This window comes from Onychostruthus taczanowskii, unplaced genomic scaffold, assembly GCF_017590055.1.
Source record: "Onychostruthus taczanowskii isolate IOZ18803 unplaced genomic scaffold, ASM1759005v1 scaffold10, whole genome shotgun sequence".
Taxonomy (NCBI): domain Eukaryota; kingdom Metazoa; phylum Chordata; class Aves; order Passeriformes; family Passeridae; genus Onychostruthus; species Onychostruthus taczanowskii.
Genome location: NW_024496526.1, coordinates 2,359,405 through 2,378,030, shown reverse-complemented (window position 1 = coordinate 2,378,030; position 18,626 = coordinate 2,359,405). Strand labels below are relative to the sequence as shown.

Genomic DNA, 18,626 nt, shown 5'->3' with positions numbered 1-18,626 from the left:
ACAGTCCCAGAAAAGGTTAATTCTGATCCATTTTCAGAATAACTTATGGGCTTTCAAAGCACTCTAAGCTTTAATCCATGATATTACAATGAGGAAATAAAAACTGAAGTACAGTGAAAATGAATCACCTAAAGATCATGAACATTTGTCCATAAAATAATCAAGGTGAAGCAATAGCTGTAACTTATTATGGATGTGGACCCTCAGAAACAGAGACCTGCCTTTTGCATGTCACCACAAATATTCAGCAAAACCCATAAAAAACATACAATATTGTAGTTACAGCAGCTATAGAAACCCCAAAGAATGTACTTATTGCAACACATTAAACATGAAAAGCTTTTCAAATGCAGACTGTTCAGGGGACTCCTGTTTATTAAAGAGCAGCATTATGGTTCAACACCAAAGTCCAGAAAATGCTCAATCTCAGCATGAACAGCTGAATTTCCAACTGCAATCAAGTGCAAAGGCAATTCTAAATTCATAACTGGATGGCAGTACTGACCTGAGACACCACTTGTTTTTCTCAACTGGATACTCACACATGCAGCACATTTTCTGAACACTTCAACCTGAATTTCTGCCTTATTATGGAATCTGAACGGTTCTATACCAAATAATTACCTTAATGATTGAACTGTAGTGCCTGAGCTCATTTATTCAATGGTGTCTAAATATTCTCAGTTGTAGTTTAGTCATGTGATACTCTGGACTTTAAGTGTATACAATTTTGCCTGTTCTGTACATGGAAAATTCAAGAACATTTGACCTATTAAAGATCTGCTGGAAGCATGGAATTTGTTTTTCACTTGATTACTTGTTTAAGAACATCTAAGATTTGAAGATCATTGTCCCAGGAAATGTGAGTGGTTTAGAGCTGACAAACAGGGGTTTTCTATGCAAAATGGACTATTACTTAACAATATGGTGATTAATCTCCAGAAATACCTTTTTGAAAGCCCCAGTCATTTATCACTGCACTTAGTGGGCCTGAAACAGAAAACCTCACACTCCTCCTGAACTCAACCCTACCCCAAAACACAAATCCTTACCCCCTTCTCAAGGCAACTGGATGAGCAGAAAAATATGACTTAAATGGACTTTCTTGTTTATAATAGGCAGAAAAGTGGAATATTACAGCCTCCAGTGCAGAGGAACCCTCTGCTCCACTCACCCTGGACTTCTTGCTAGTGACCAACATTGCCTTCCATGGAATAATCCAAATGATTTAACACCAACTTAAACTGGGAAGGCAGTTTTGAAAGAAGAATGAGTCCTTCTTCAATTCAATCTGAAGTTACTATTCTTTCCAAATACTGAATGCATAACATGGAAAGTATTTCAAATTTTACCAGCATTTAAGGGTATGGGTTCTTTTTCTCCAATGCCAGTACTGAAGAGTCTCTTTAAATACATTTTAATTGCTTTATTTCTCTTCAGCCTGACTTTTCAGAGTCCACAGTGGCTGTATAAAACCATTTATGGGGACTCATGAATTTATTCCTGCCTGTCAATGCTTTCTGCCTCTCAGAGGCCACCCAGGGTCCCCCACACAAGGTAGGATGACACATTTTCCTCTCCCACCTTGTGCTGCTCCAGTGTGGGGCTCAACAGGCTGAGAGCTTCCCAAGAGCACGTTTGGAGAGAAGGGATGGGCCAAAAAGATGAAATACAAGTGCTGGAAGTCTGAATTCGTTCTGTAACTTCACAGCTGGCAAGGCCTAAAGGCTGCCAAGCCTCTGGAAAGCAATTCATAACTTCCTTTTCCCTATTTAAAACAAAGCTTTTGTCTCAGTCCACTTGTATTGTGTATTTTATTTGGGGGGTTGGGAAGACAACATCATCTAAGAAATCAAAACTAAAGCCAAGTTTTGAGTTTGCTTTGTAATTTTAACACTGGTGATTAAAGCATTACATGGAAAATTAATCTAAAAATTGTTTATTAATAGTAATAGAAACACCAAGTCCTAATATTAATTAAAAAATGAGAGAAACTTTAATTTTCACAGCTTCTCATGGAGTCTCTGGGTAGTTTTTAATGCTATTTCCAAGCTAATTTAAATATAATGAAGCACTGGCTAGGAAAGGGAAACATAAGTCTTGCAATCAATCACTGTACCCTTTACTTGGCAAATCCTGGCACTAACTTGTAAAGAAACCTGCATATTTTCACAGTTCTCCTAGAACAAGGTAACAGGATTTCCCAGTGCCTTTTTGCAGTCCTGCCCTTCTCCCTGCAGCAAGCCCCGCTCCTCATTTTATGGAAAACATGGACAACTTGACCTGCACTGAAGCACTGCATGGGGCAGCCTGGCTAAAAGCAAGCACTGAGGAACAGAGTGCCTCACACTGCAGCACAGAAAAACAGAGGCACCTGCAAAAGGACAGCGTGGAAAGATAAAAAAAGAACTTCTCCCTGACTTGGCTGACAGAGGAAAGTAGAAGTAAGAAATCCTCCTCATCCTCTGTATGTGCAGAGAACTCAAAAGAGATCTCACTTGTTGAATAAGGGAAAATCCTGGATTCAAGGACTTACCTGTTCTGGTAGCTGTAGTAGGCAGCATCCCGGGGAATAGTACACAGCTGCTTGCCATAGCAGCACAAGGTCTGGGGAGAGAACTCATACTGCAAAACAAGGGAGAAAAGCAGCTTTACAATGGGGCATTTTGCTCAGCAGGGGTCTATAAAGCAAAGCTTGTGGGTGTCAGAGGACCCTGCCATGGCCATCACACTTTTGCAGCTACTGTGAATGTACCAGCACTGCCCTCTCAATCTGGTGACAATCATTAACTCTAAAAGCAGCTGGCCCTTTGACCTCTGCTTTATGGATATGGGAAACCAGGGAAGGATTTTAATATTACTTATAACTAAAGAAGGTGTCCCCTGAGGGAGAAAAACACAACAATAACAACAGAAGGGCAGAGCTGCAGTCGACCTTTTTAGCTCTGAACGTATTTATCAGAAAACCAAACTTTCTGCAGCCCTTCCATTCGGTATTTCTATTTCAAAAACAAAGCCCCCCAAGCTGCAGCTTTGTGTGCTGATGCAGCTGGGCCGTTGGGAAGAACTCCCCTGGGACACTGGGACACCCACCTTGCGCCCACAGCAGTAGCCCAGGGACTGCATGACTGGGTCAATCTCCTGCTCAAACACCTCTGCCAGCTTAGTGCAGAACTTGTAGACGCGGGAAGTCTTGCGGTTGTAGAGCCAGGCGTTGTTGAACATCAGCCACACATCATCCACGTACTGCCAGGGCTCCTGGTACTGCCCCGTGTCCAGCTTGCGCTTGATGGTCGAGAGATCCATGGGGTTCTTCACAATGTCAAAATAATCCTGTAAAAACACCAAAAAACCTGAATTTTTAGCAGGTTTTTCAAGATGTTGAAAAAAGGTGAAATGTTTACCTGAGCGAAGATAATTTTGGAGAATATTTTAAAATAAATAAATAAATATTTTTAAACAAATAAATGAAATAGAATATTTTTATAGGGTTTTTTTTTAATGCCAACTCACCGGAATCCCTAGAAGCTGGGGATCCACAGGCTGTCTGAAAGGAAGGGACTCTGGGTCCTGCCGGTACAAAGCTTCCAGGGTGGGCATGAGAGCCTGGCGCAGCTCCTCGGGCTTGAAAACTGCAAATGCAAGTCAGAAAGGTTAGAAAATTGCCCTCCTTGTTGCCTAATCTCTTGATTCCCCTAAAAAAACCCCAAAGAAATACGTTAACTAAAACTCTGCCAAGGGTTTTCTGATCAGAGGCAAAACCTCACTTACAGGAGGCAAACACAGCCTTGTATTCAGTCAGATCACAGCAGGTGATATTTCCAAAATAGGGATATGGGAACAGCTCTAGCCCATGATGATACATATTCTGGAGCATGAAAAACCCCTCTGAACTTATACAGAATCAAATTAAATCAATTGTTTCAACATGAATGAACCTTTTCTCCTCAAAGGAGAGACTGAGCATAATTTTCTCTCCCTCCCTTCTAACCTTGCTCGCTATTTCCAAGCCAAGATTCCTCCAGCAAAACCCACTGCAGTGGGCAGGGGTGAGGAGCCAGCTCTACAGAGAGTGACCAGATGTCCTGAGAGCTGGCACAGGAATTTTCCTGGCCGTGGTGTGCAAACAGTCCTGGTCTGATGGATCGTTAATTGATTTTGAAAGTGTTAATACTTCCAGATTTCTATGCCACCACTTGGCAACAGTGGCATGGCAACAGCCATGATTCTTTCAGGAGTGGCTGACAAGGACAAAAAAAGGCAATACATTTTCTGAAAAATAATGATAACTTGGAGAGCTCTTTGAACATCTCAGCAGTGTAATTACATTTATTTCCTTAGGAACAGTGTCTTTAAATAGGGAAGAATGCCTATCATTGAGAAAAAAAGGCAACTAAGGAAAGCAGGATGGCATCTCATATTTATCTACCTGGATGAAATGAGAACAATACCAACAAAATGGAGCAATTAATTCTGCTAAAAGCACTTGAATCAACAGGGCTCAGTGACCCCTTTGAGGCTGATCATTGCTTTTCTCAGTCAAATGGTATTTTGGTATGATATAAACTGTTTTTTGGACCATCGAGATCAAAATCTATGATTTTAAAGAGTGCACACTAAAAAAAGGGAAGACAAATTAAGCTGACACTATCCCATTGGTTGTATGATCACTTCAGCTGTTGCCACAATCTCACTCCCAACAAAATGGCAATTCCCTTGCATATTTATCAATACCACACATGCAAGCACTTTTCCCTACTATAGACTTCCAAAGTTTTATAAACAACTCTTGCACATTATGGGATCCTCAAGAACATTAATAAATATTAAATTCTATTAATGAGGAACAGTATTCTCTACTGCTCTGATTCAGATAGTTCATAATGTAATAATTTGAATTACTTCATTTAATGAAATGTAAAGGTCAAAAAGTACCTTCTAAAAATCTATTCTGACTACCTGCTTGACACTGCTTTTAGAATTTTCTCCTATAATAACATACCACTAAGCTACAGTATCCTTCAAAGTAAATCCAATCTTATTTTAAACTCAAACTACAGAGATCCAGTGTGACTTTTGCCAAGTTCCTTAAAGCCTAATTATCTTTGTTGATAAATTTTATAACTCACTTTCATTTTGAAGTTTGAAAAAAAATCAAAATGAAAATCCAGTTGTTATTTCAATTTATTACTTTACTTAAAACCATAAAGAAACGTTGCCTTCATGTTCAGCTGCTCTGCCTCTAAGGACTATGACTAATACCAGCACATCTGATCATAGCATCTCCCTGTACATGGATTTTACAAGGAAGTTTTGTTTTTCCCACTCTCCTTTTTCCAAAATTAAATGCTCTCAGTTTTCCTCCAGTAGCTTGAAGACCTTTGCAAGGAACTGGCATCCAGTTATCCCATTTTGTCTTGGATGTGTGGGTGGTAAAAGAAAATGGGATCTTTGCCTGACTCACGATGACGTATAACCTACCAAAGAAGAGTACAATGCTACCTTTTAAATTTTTTTGCTTTTTTCAAACAAAGGCAAGTCTGCTTATGATTACTAAGGAGAAAATTCATAAAGGAAGAAAAGACATTTTCAAAATTACAAGGACAGCACACACAAATACACTTCAAACCCAAGCTCCTGCAAGTTTTCCACTGTGTCTTACAAAGAAATGAAGAAACCAGTAAAACTCATCTTCAAGGTCAAACTAAAGCTACCACCTACAAGCACACAGAAGCTGCCCCAAATGAGTATTATAGTGGGTTTTTGAGAGTGAAAGGCAAGGAACCATGACCTCCCTTTCTTGCTCACATTAGATTTGCAAGAAAAGGCTCTGCTTGCTAAGTTACAGCACACAGTCCATGGCACCTCCCCTCAGTGCCTGCTGTGTCCCAGCTTACTGTGGGATGGCCCTCAGGAATCTGCCTGCATGGGAAGGAGGAAGAATTCCCAATACTTCTGCAACCCATGCAAAACTCCTCATCAGTCTCTTCAGTAGTTTTAAAATGCCACCTATCCCTTCAGCACACTTGGCAGTAATTACTCTCCAATACCTCTTGGTTTATTCAAAATTTTAATATCAAAGCTCAATTAACATTGAACAAACTCCTTGGTGAGAAAATGCCACCCTTTAAACTCATGTCTGTGGTTGTACCTGCCCACACAGCACGTGCTTTCCACTACACAGTTACTGGGTGACAAAGCTTCCAAGATAAAATTGTGTCACCAAAGGAGGAATTGGAATACGTGGTGACCCAGCCTGAACTGACTCTGCAAGAACCTTCCCTGTGCAAGCACATTCCTACCAGGCAGCAGTGATTCCTTCCACTGGGAATATCACTGGCTCAGAAATGCTAATAAGCTTTTTTTTCCCACTCCCTGTGTTACATTGGGGTTGGAAAAGGCTCTGCCAGTTGGTTCTGCAGCAGGCTCTCCTTTGGGTGCCCCACTCTGCTGCCAGCTGAAAACATCAGTCTGCAGGAAAATGTGTTTTGTAGTGATTTATTACAAAAAGATTATGCTTAGTAACAAAATGCAACCCAAAGCACATCAAGATGGATTTTTTAGACATTTGCAGCATGTTGAAAGCTTCCCTTTGGTTGAAAACTAAAAACTAACCACAGAAAACATCACCTCAATAAAGCAGATGCCAAAAAACAGAGGTCTCAAAACTGCTAAGGTTTTCGAGTCTGAAAACTTATCTTGCAGCCTGCCACAAAGCCTGCACTGCAAGCAGAGAAATATATTTCTGCTTTAATAATCTTATTTATTTCTTACTAACACAAGGCATCCAAACATTTATATAACCTGCAGCACCATGAAGTTCTCTTGAGTACAGATGCAGTCACACCTCAATCTGTGCTGACACTGCAGCTTAATTTAAGAGACTGCTGAGCAAATGAACACTACACTGAAAACTTTCAAGTTCTGAAAACACAGGACTCTAAAATAAATGTTAAGCCTCTTGCAGCAGTCCAGCCTAGGAGGAACAAAGGTTCAGGAGAGTTCAAGTGCCTGATTCTCAGAAAAGTGACTGACAAAACTCAGGATATAAAGGTGGTGTGTGCAGCCTCTTAACAGGAGAAGAAAAGCAATGGATATCCGTGGTTACTGAAAGCACTCTTATCTACACTGAGCTCTCCTCAAAGAGCACCAAGACGTACAGGGAGGGATTTATGTATTTAGTTCCTCCAGCAATCACTGCCTCACTGCCTTGGCCCTTCTGGGCAGGCACTGCTGAGATCAAGGGCACAGCGACTTGCTTTGCTCACCTGATTCATGTAACATTAAAGGAATGCTACTTTCAAAATTAAGTTACAGAGTATTGATCTCCCAGAGCTCCACGTGCTGGAAACACAAGTGTAAAACAAACCTCCCAGCAGGAGCTGAGACTGTGGAAAACAAACGTTAGTGAAAGCAAAGCACACAAGGGAACTCATGTTCACACACGTACTTTTCTTGCGGGGCTGAGATGGTGATGTGGATTGTGAAGTGGTGCCATTAGTGCCACTCTCCTCTTCCTCTTTAGCCTCTGCTTTTATTTCAGGCTTCTTTTCTTCAATCTCCATTGGCTCCTGCTTCAGTTCTGTTCCATCTGTTTCTTCTTTTATTTGTGAAGTTCCTTGTAAATCCTCCTCCACCTTAAGAAAGGATGCAACAAGAGGTACTGTTACATCTACAACCCAATCTTCAGCCATCAAAATATTAGTTTGAGACTGTTGAAGCACTTTCCACCATGGCTTTCCTCAGGAGTTACTTTGCAGTAACGACCCTCCTCTCGCCCCTTAGCTCACCGAGTCAGACACGTCATTAAGTGCTTTTATGTCTATCACTGCTTTCAGTTAAGCTGTAGAGAATCTCATTTACCTCAGTCTTAGCTTCCACTTGTGTCTCACTAGTCTCTGGCTCAGTTTCTTCAGTTTTAACTTCTGATTTGCTTTCTAGCATTGGTGCATCTGGTCCTAGTTGCTGGGAATTCGTATCAGCACTAGCAACTGAGGCAGGGGTGGGGACCCTGTTATCAATACTAGCTGCTGCCTGGGATAGCTGTTGTAAAAACAGTACAAAAGAAAGACACTGCATATATAGAAATATTTTCCTTTACTAAAAATGAACAGCACAAAAGAGACATGAGATGATATTCTACAACAGTGCAGAACATGGATTCAGGTCACTGTAGCCAAGTTTGATAGTACACATTTAATAACTCTGCTTTACAGAGGAGAAGCCAAGGAAAAATTCTGCCCCAAAGAGGCTTCTTTTACAGAGAAAACACCTGCCCAGTAAAACACTGTACATTCCTTGAAACGTGCATTTGCCCTGGCTGTATCTTAAAAGGAAAGAAAAAAACTATGCAAATCTCAGGATCAGAAAAGATTCTGATTATGGCCAAATAGGGCATTAGGCCTGTTACACCTCATCTTTCTGCACACTGCTGCCAATTTTACTTTGAGCAGTCCGGCCATTCAAGCCCCCCTCCTTTACACAATGCTGAGAACATCTGAACACACACACACACATTTTACACATCTCTAAGCAACCCCCTGGTCTGAAGCAGAAGCTGCTGGGGACAGCTATGGGCTCTATACACTCAGGACATGGCGCTACAGACAGGGACACTCGTGGGATGTCACGACACAAGGCAAGGGGACTGGCTGGTACTTACTGGAGTGCCGGGTGCCTGTGCCTGCACAGATGTTGGCTGCTGCTGGGCTGGCTGTGGGGTTGGCACAGACTGGGGCTGGGCAGGGGTCTGTGGCTGCGGTGTCACCTGGGCCTGGGCCGCAGTCTGCCCCGTGGGGGTGCTCTGGGTCTGCGTGGCCGTGGGAACAGAGCCCGGCGTCGGGGTCGGAGTTTGTCCCGAGGATGAGACCGGTGTTGACGGCTGGGTGGGTGCTGCTGGCTGGGGAGGAGTCATTCCCGGGGGGGTTGGGTGCTGCATTGGTGGCATCCCGGCAGCAGAGGACACCGGAGGCGTGGTCTGGTGCAGGGGGGGCTGGGTCACCGGGGGACACGGCAGCTGCCCGCTCTGCGGTCCCAGCATGTTCATGGAGTTGGGAAGAGCAGCACTGGGAACCTGCCCCTGCTGGGGAGAGAGAGTCTGTCAGAGCCTGGAATCCAACTTATCCCTTCAATCACAGCCCCGAAGCCTTCTCTGACGGGATACTGTCAGTGCAAGATCAGCCTCAAATGCTGCTGCTGCGAGTGACTGCTCCGATTTCTGTCACCGCTGCCATCAGCTCTCAAGGACCTTGCTCCCAAATCTAGTTGTGTCATGCACATCCTGCATTAATTCCACTGCCGCAGAGAGGGAATCCTCCCAGTGCCAGTAACACAGAAACCCACAGGCAGCCTCTAAATGGTGCCATTAGCTGGGCAAAGGTCAGGCTTTGACACAAAATGGTTTTGAGCAAATACCCATTTTTAGGCCAGGACTCTGAGGCAGCTCTGCTTTGGAGGGCAGGTCAACACATTTAATGCTGGTGTTGCACAGAGAAAGCCTTAAGAAGAGTCTTTTTGTTTTCTCTTTCATTCTAATTAAACTGCTCAAGATGCTTCAGAAAACCTGGGATTTGCTTTTCAGAGCGGCAACAGTAAAGCACTCTGGATCTACTCAAACCTTTAAGTGATACATTTTACTGAAGATTGCATCAGATGACTGGTGATAAAAAAGAATATTCTATCCTCAAATGTAACTGTTACCCTTAGAAATACAAATCAGTTAATTTCCTGCAGATGAGGTTTCAAATTTAAAACACACTTCTATATTGTCTTTACAGAGGCAGTTTTATGGAACTAAATGCATTGGGAAAAAAATATTCACCACAAAGGCAGTCAAACAACTGAGGCAGGGCCCATGAAACTGTAGATATTCCATCATGAACAAAATCCAAACTTGACTCGACAGAGCCCTTCATACCCCGATCTAAGTAATCTCCCAGAATTTTGGGGGTTTTAAGTAGTCTAAATTACTTGGGCTCTGAGTTAAACAACAAGCCTTTCCCTCTGGAAAAGCAGGTACTGTGGCATCATAAGCACAGCTGCTACTTCACTGACCACTACTGCAACAGAAAAATGTTACAGGAAAAGCCCAACAATTTTCTCTCTCCAGAAGCAAAGAAGTTAAAACAAATTTTAGAAGATCTTACCCAAGCACTTTATTATAATCCTAGATTTAAAGTTAGCTACTCCGGTCCACACAGAGACAAAACATATGTTCATAGGCATCCCATAAACTGATTTCTGATATTTCCCCTAAAAATCTCCTCAGCATGCATTTTTAAGGGATTTAAATCAGGACTTGCAGGGCGTTGCACCCCCATTAACAGATGTCGATAAGTTATGTAAGAGCTTCTGAAGAAGGCAGATGTAACCCAGGATCCCCCAAAGTTGGGTGACTACATCAAACAATGGATGTAGAAATACAAATAAACAAGTAAGTACTGCAAATAAATCAGAGCAAAATAATAAAGAGAAAATAAATCTTAGAGAATCCATCTCACCTGTGCCACCCCGGCCTGGGCTGTTGACTGACCCATGCCCACATTGTTCACATTCATAGCTCCAGTGGATGCTGGGAACTGGTTTTGGGGCAGGAATTGGTTCTGGGTAGGAGCCTGACCCATCATGTTGTTGGAATGAGCTCCCATCATGTTCTGTGGCTGAGGCATTCGGGAAGGAGACATTGCCATCTGAAAATTAACACCCAGATTAACTAATTACCATTTAGTACTTTGGAGCAGGACAAAGCAAAATACACTGAAAATAATCAAAAGACAGGACCAAAAAATAAAAGGAAAATTGGCTTAATTACACTAACTGGAAGTGGGCATATGCCCATAACTTCAGCATTTGCTCCACAGCATGCATTATTTTTAACAGGTAATATTCAGAGTGTTAACTCTGTTTTGTTCCCTGGGTCGACAGACAGAATCCAGGGAAACTAAAAATATTTTTGTTTTTCTAAAGAATAAAAACATGTTTTCATGTAGGAACAAAGGTTTATATACTGCAGAGACAGTAGATGCTCTTCCACAGATTGCTGGGGATTACTGCACCTGTGGCACGTGCCCCAGTTAAGGTCTGCTGGGTGCTTTTGGAACAGGTGAATATTGCAAACAAACACCTCGATAAAAGCCTGTCACACTTGCTGCATTCCCATGAAATTATCCCAGTTTGCAGCAGTGCTGTGTGGCTTGGCCTGGGCAGGGGTGGGGGGTACGAACCGCGGGCACGGCGCCCATGTTGTTCATCTGCACCGGGTGGTTCATCGGAGACGCCGCCCGCGGTCCCAGCGGTGCTTGGGGCATCTGTACATTCCCTATGGACATGGGGTTAAACTGATTCATTCCTGCAAATGCACCCCCAAAACAACTCATTAGGAACAAGTCAGCAGAACTGATGGATCTATATTCTACTAGAAAATGAACAGTTATTATGACTGCAATTCCACCGCCCTGCGCTTTATCTTTTAGTTACCTGACTTAACAGACAAGTCAGGATGCAAGAAGTGTTCAGAACAATGCTAGTTAGGGTGAAATACAATTTTTGGTGTCTTAAAAAAAAATTAAATGCAAAAGATGAAGAGTAGATATGCAGAGACAGGATGCTATTTATAAATAATACCTTAGGATGGTTTCTTAAAATCAGGCATTTGCTTTGAAACAGCAATGTCTTATTCAGGGCTCACTGAAATGGTTGAAGTAAATATGATAAAAATACCTATGGGATGTATGAAGGCAATTCCAAACCTCAAATCACAGGACAAAAGCTGGCAAAATGCTTTAACAGGGGTTGTGCTTTTCATACAAAACATTGAATCCCTCCAGAAAACTTGTCTAAAGCTGTAATTATGGAGCTATACTTGTTATCAACTTGTTCTTCTATTCAAATGAATTTTAAAAGTATTTTATTTCCCAAGGACATTTCTACACAAATTTTGACTCAGTACTAACTCTGAACCAAGAAATAAAATAGCTGAGGACACTTTTTTGAAGGAATTTGAAGCACCTAAAAGACATGTGTTTGTTTTTTTGGGAAAAAACCACCCATGAGCTCACAGCAGCCTCAGTGAGTAAGGACAAGTACTGTGAACAAGCTCCAAGGATTTCTTACATGAACTTTCCATCAGAAACCAAGAAAGGCTATCATTAGTTACACAGATTTTAGGACTTATGTGCTGTGTTTCCAGCTACAGGTGTATTTTTGGCTAATTAACTGATGAAAACATGCCAGCATCTTTCCCCCTTTACAGTGTTTTAAACGAGATTATCCACAGTATTCTTGCTTGAGCTGTCCTGTCTTTGGAAGCACTGAATTAATTCCCAATCCCCAGCAAAGTGCTGGATCCATATTGTTAACACTGCGCTGACACACAGAGCGCCACCAAAGAATGGTGCTGAAAAAAAGGCAGCCCCTGTAGTTCCTCCCTCCCAACACCAAAAAATCCCAACATAAGATCACTTCTCCCCCCCCCAACAATTACTTTGAACCCACAAATTGCAATTAGAGAGGAAAAGATACCTTGAGAAACCTGCATACGACTGATAGGCACGGTTGGCATGGACATAGGCCCATCTGCAACACAACACAACAAAGGTCAGCAAAACCAGTTTTAAACACAACCTCAGGATTAACTGGAGTCCAAAGACTCCTGAGAAGCAGAGGCAGCTCCAGCAGCACTTACTGGGTGGCCTGACGGGCTGTGCCTGGCCCATGGCAGCAGCCACCTGGGGAATCCCTGGGGGCTGGGGCCCAGGGGTCTGTAAGGCTGCTTGGTTCCCCAGCATCCCTTGTTTATGGAGACGAGACCTCCTCTTCTCTTCCAGCTCCTTTTGGATCTTATAGATTTTCTCTGCTAATAAATGATAGTATTCATCCTAAAAGGGAAAAACAAAGAGTAATCAGCAGCAGCAAAACACATTCAGTCTACCTAAATACCATCATCTGGTTTTGGGTTGGGTTTGTTTTGTTTTTTAATGTATACACCTGCCTAATTGAAAAAGAAATATTTATTTTCAGAATTCTGTAAATTAAGACAGCCTTTTCTGCTTCAGTGCAGAAAAGGGAAAAAAAAGCTTCCAGAAATTACACTTGTTTATGGCTACCCTGCATACCTATACTCTGAGTAAATTAACAGACAAAGGAGAAGGCTGGAGGTTCTCTGTTACTTCAGCAAAACCCAGGAAGCTGTGATTTAGTTTCCAGGTGTTAATGATTTTTCAACGTTATTTTCATAATGAACATTTCCACTAATCCACAGACAAAAAAGAAAAAGATATTCCCGGCACAGTGTTACGCTGAATAAACTTTCAGGAGACAGATGTAAAGGACAGATCAATTTTTACATAAAGAAAGGAACTGCTCTTTTCCTAAGAGTCTATCAACAATCATGGCAAGGGATAAACAAAACCAGACAAAACCTCAAAGGAATGGAGAAAATTCAGAGAAAAATAGTCCACAGGCAGAGACAAGTAAACACTACAGTTGTACAAGATGAAAAATCCATTTTACTCAACCCACACTGACAACAGATCCAATAAGACAATCACAGTGCACACCACATAGACAATTTTGCTTGTCAGGAATTGCTGGACACACATCTGCCAAGTGATTATGCACCTGTTAAAGGCAAAAAAATGCCACAAACCCTCAAGGCTACATTTCATTTGTGGGGCCACCATGCTCTTAGAACCCAGGGTTACATGAAGCACAGACTGAGTGCCCATGAATTGTTTTGTTTTCATTCAATATTCATCAAAACCAGAATTAGTTATTACAGCAGGATTTAAATAATTTCCAAAAACTTAATATGAGATATGTATTCCTCAGCAGCCTTGGTAAGGAAGTCCAGTCATGCAATATAAAGCTTTGTTTTTCAGGTCTCTTCACTTCTCAGAGTTTCTCAAAAATCAGTGCAGACACTTTCTGCTGTCCAGTTTAAAAGCTTCACAGCCCCTCCCGTCCTCAAGCCATTTGAGTTGTAAGCTCCTATTTGTAAATTTAATATTGTGCTGCTTTCCCACTCCAAAGATCCCTGCAAAAACCGTGTTCACAAGGAGCACACACTGCTAGAACAGCATTAAACTCCTTACAATGATGCCTTTTACTAATATGTTTTTCAGTGTCCAAGTAGAACGGGAGCTCCTCAAAAAGGATGTAATTCCTCATGGCATCGTTAACACATTCTGAATTACTCCCTTCTTCCAAGTTTGCTGCTTGGAGCCAAATACATTAGATGAATTCCAATAACAGAAACTTCTGGCCAGGAGGCTCTGACAGCTGTTTTGAGGGGTGAGGAGAAGATACTTCTGGGTGTATGTCTGTCAGAAGGCATTTAATTTTACAATCAGGAGTTTGCTACGCTCATCCTTGCTGAGAAGGTATTTAGACAGCCCGGTGTGACCATGAAATCCTCCTTCTACCTAAAATTGGTCTCCAAAGCTGCCAGGGTAACCACAGCTGAGCACACCCAAGTCTTCCTTGTAAACAACCTTTTGGGAGCTACAAGGAGGATACAATGTGGTTACTGACCAGCACTGACACAGCAACACTGTGAGAACGGCCACTGCCTATCAGCCCCTAGGAAATAAAACCTGCATTTCCACCTCCAGCTCTTCTGCCAGGTGGGCTGAGAGGGGCAGAAGTGCCTGACTGGATCATCTGATGATCACCTGAAATGCCACTAACTGCTCTCTTTAGATGCTCCTCCCTTGTTTAAGAAAGGATCTCAAGCTTCTGATCAGGTAGGATCTTGCTGGCTGTTACTACTGGCACTAATATTGTTGTCTTTTCCCAATGAAAACTTGCAGAGAGTAGTTCCTTTAGGGTAGAATTAACACCATGTCATATCTTCAGCCTGTCAGTCAACAGGGGTTCGCTCCCTTCAAGTAAGAGAGATTTGAGCTGACATCTCTGTGCAGACAGAGCAAAAATGGTGAACTACAACAGGAATTCTGCTTTTTTCTCCATCCACAAAGAAGCTAAACTGACTTCTTATGTCTTAGCCCAACCACTCCTGGTGCTGCAAAGTAGAGGAGAATTATTTCCATCAGTACAGGTGGAAGGTAAGCACTGGAAGAGCACTGGGTCCTAGAGAAAGCTTCCAGTGGTAAAGAGGCAGTAAGAAAAATTTAAAACTACTGCTTGCACAGACTTGCAAAAAGGGAGGCAGTCAGAAAGGGAAGCATCAAGAACTGCAAGCTGTGCTCCAAGCTTCTTGCACTTCAGGAGGATGCAAGTAGGGATGGAGGTGGTGTCTAGAGCTGAGAGATGAATTAGCTTGGAGTGACAAGAATCACATGGCTTGGGACTACGCAAACACTGTCACTGACCGAAAGCACGACCTTCCTCATGAAAAGGGCAGTGAAATGATTCTCTGGGGCTTTCTTTACACTTGTAAGGTTTGTGATACTACTGTTCTTTCACATGCTAGATGGAAGCAACATACCCTACTATTAGCAGATTCATACATATCTCCTTCCACTTTCCTGGCATAAGCCACCAAGTTCTCCATGCGGCGATCCTTCAGTGCTGCTGGATCAGGAGTGGGGAAGATGGCTTGGACACTGCAAGGACAGAGCAACAATAATAGAAAAAGATCTTCAGAAAAAAACCCCAAAATCAGTATACAGCTTTATGATAATCACCCTGGATCTTTCCTTACACACCAGATATGTAAAAACATATCAAAATGGTTAAAAAAATAGTATTTTACTATTTCTCACAGGATTAAAACAAATCAAATGATGAAAATAAAGTGAGGTTTAACAATCTGAAGTCTAAATAACTGTTCACCACAGCAGAGCAAATTTACCAGCAAATTTACTAATTCCATGCCCACTCCCTAATGAGCACGAAGAACAAACTGAAGAGGAGGATTAAAGGTAACAACCCATCCTGAGTGGCCCAGCACCTGAGAACCACTACTGTTAACTTTCTTTTCAGCTCAATAGCAGAACTACTGTATTGAAATTCTTTAAAAACATTGAGGAAAAAGGCAGCCTTGGTCAATACTTACAGTTTATGCACTAAATGATTGCGCAGGTCCTGAGTGACATGTTCATGCCATGCTTTCCTTACCCCGGTGCTCGAAGGAGGTGCAGCCGTTGGCATTGAGCTGAGGTTTCCAACATTGCCAGAGTTTGTGCCATCATTCATTAGTGGGCTAAAATAAAAAGGGACTGTTAGAGTACCAGAATGCAGAGTTTTGTTATAGGTTTGATGCCTGAAGTAATTTTTGAGTTGTTGCTTTCATCACTTTTAGCTATTGCATCAAACATTCTCTTAAATGAAATTCTGGCATCAACAAACTGCAACCCCTGAAGCAGCAAAGCTCAGGAGTTTACAAGACACATTCACAGTGTGAATGGCAAAGAATCACAACTATAAACTTAAAAATACAAAATAATCTTCCTTTGGGACTCCATTTAAAAGCAGTAAATATTGTGGGGCTCTCAGGAGGCACAAAGTGGCAGCTCTGGAACTGAAAGAGGAGAGAGAGCAGAGCTGTACACGTCCATCTCCATGCCAATACAATCAGTTTTTAAAGCATGCTCTTATTTACGTTCACAAGCATGGAAATAAATGTTTAATTGAGCAAGAATGAAAATGTGTGCATTACTTATTTGTCCCAAGGGATGTTGGAAGAGCAGTTTCAGAAATTAGACCGGGTTGCTGGTCTGTTGTTATTCCTCCTGCGGGAAGGTTCATCTGGTTGGCTCCTTTGGGACAAAATTAAACATCATTGGGATACAGTTCACAATTTTGACAATAATATGACAAAACTGCACTTTACTGACCCACATGGCTAACAAAAGAAGAAATTTATCAGGTTAAGTATTTTTATAACAATACCTGCTGTGCTGCACATACGAGGCTATTTATGGAACCAAGTTACTTTCAGCCTGAACTACAAAAATGAGTCCATTAAAATTTTAAATTCATAAACTCTTAAGATTAGATCAATAAGCTATAAAGAAGGTAATACTAGCAATTAAGATGCAAAAAAAAAAAGTATTTGAGACAGAATTGTCTGTTGGAGCAGGGAACAATTGTTAAACCAAAATCCTTCAGAAATTCTGTCTCATCACCTCAGAGAATGAGCTATGGGCTATATTTTAACAGAAACTAAAACTCCTGCTATTTGTCAAAAGCGCTACATTCAAAACTTTCTAAAATTCAAATGTAAATGGATAGTAGTGGATATAAAGAGTGTATTTTTAACTTACTAAACAACATGAACAGACAGTCACTACTCTGACCAAACAAAATACCAGACTGTCCTAAAAATTCAACATCAGTTATTTTAACTCTTTTTTGACTTGGTCTTTTCTCCACCTACCCAGTGCATTAATGGTCCTCATTTGCTGGTGAGCCTGAGGCTGTGCTGGCTGCTGGCCTTGGACCTGGGGCTGCAGCTGTGTTTGAGGCTGGTTGCCATACGGCAGCCCCAGGGCAGCGTAGGCTCGTTGCATGGAGCTGGGGTCAATTGGGTTGGGATTACTTAGTGCTGGAGTGTTCTGCTGGCCCGTGCCAACAGAACCGATGGAATTCTGGATCCCACCAGCTGGAGACCCTAAAAGGGCTACAGAGGAGAGAAAGGATAAGAGAAAATTAAAACTCAATGGGATAAGGAGTAAAACCAGTCATGCCAAGAGTCACCAGAACATGCACATATTCTATGATACAGATCTTTTTCTGCCAGAGGACAGAACAACACCCGAGATGCCAAGTGGGAAAACTCAGCCTTTGATTCTACAGGACAGAACCCACCCTGGCTATTAATCCATGCAGTCTAAAGAGAAGTGCTGTAAATTTCAGGCAGATAAACCCATAATTACTTGTAATAGATATATAGTACAGGCTCCTATACAAGGCTAAATAGGATTTTCATGCTTGGGGACAGTAAACTAAGGGGGAAAAAATTTAATTCCTCTACTTCCCTCTTTCCCATCAATACCATTTTAGGTCAAAATATTTGGCTCCAGAACAGAGATCCTGAGTTCAGCAGAAACACTGTGTCCTTGGACACAAAGGTAATACTGAAGATCTGTTGGTAGAAATTTTCATTGCGAGCAGTCACCAGATGAATCCTCTGAAGGCCAAATTACCTTAAATCCCAAGTTACTCAGAGATATGAAAAGCCCTGAGGAGTCTTAGATTGTACTGGCCAAATCTAAAATAAGTTGTAGAGTCAGTAAGGGGTTGAACCCTGGTAAATAATTTAGATGATATTTAGGTATACATTAACCTATATGGCTACCACAACCAACCAAACCTTTCCCACCATACAGATGTGTGGAAGAGTCATTTTCATTGTAGACAGAAAATGGAAACAACAGGAAAAAGTAGTATTTACTTGATCCAGAAGAGAGCAAAATTTTGCATTCTGGTTCTCATTTTAGCTGCCATTCTAAATAATACCATGTTCCCTAGTGAATGACCCATGGAGTACAACCCTCAGCACAGAGACACTGCATTTTGATAATCAGGACTCTGGTAGAAGTAACACTTCCTTCACATTTTCCCCTCTCAAGTAATTAAATAAGTAATGTGCATTACAAATGTGTGAACTAAACTTAGCAACAGTAATGGCTCTTAATATAGGCAACAATAACTGTTTTATTGAA

General features: G+C 41.8%; 1 protein-coding gene across 5 annotated transcripts in view; it reads right to left on the bottom strand.

Annotated features, from left to right (window-relative positions):
* LOC121337197 (CREB binding protein) overlaps positions 1–18,626 on the bottom strand; it is a 95,754-nt gene that overhangs the window by 22,046 nt on the left and 55,082 nt on the right. For 2 of the 5 annotated variants that reach the window (XM_041407141.1, XM_041407166.1), the window contains 14 exons: positions 17,339–17,581; positions 16,619–16,718; positions 16,016–16,162; positions 15,446–15,563; positions 12,683–12,875; positions 12,520–12,573; positions 11,223–11,347; positions 10,500–10,688; positions 8,663–9,082; positions 7,864–8,043; positions 7,451–7,637; positions 3,514–3,632; positions 3,094–3,333; positions 2,537–2,625 (listed from right to left, as the gene is read on the bottom strand). In XM_041407141.1, coding sequence (XP_041263075.1) covers positions 2,537–2,625; positions 3,094–3,333; positions 3,514–3,632; positions 7,451–7,637; positions 7,864–8,043; positions 8,663–9,082; positions 10,500–10,688; positions 11,223–11,347; positions 12,520–12,573; positions 12,683–12,875; positions 15,446–15,563; positions 16,016–16,162; positions 16,619–16,718; positions 17,339–17,581 — 2,404 coding nt within the window. The remainder of the gene's footprint in view (positions 1–2,536; positions 2,626–3,093; positions 3,334–3,513; positions 3,633–7,450; positions 7,638–7,863; positions 8,044–8,662; positions 9,083–10,499; positions 10,689–11,222; positions 11,348–12,519; positions 12,574–12,682; positions 12,876–15,445; positions 15,564–16,015; positions 16,163–16,618; positions 16,719–17,338; positions 17,582–18,626) is intronic. The other 3 variants (XM_041407149.1, XM_041407158.1, XM_041407175.1) reach the window with 3 other exon arrangements.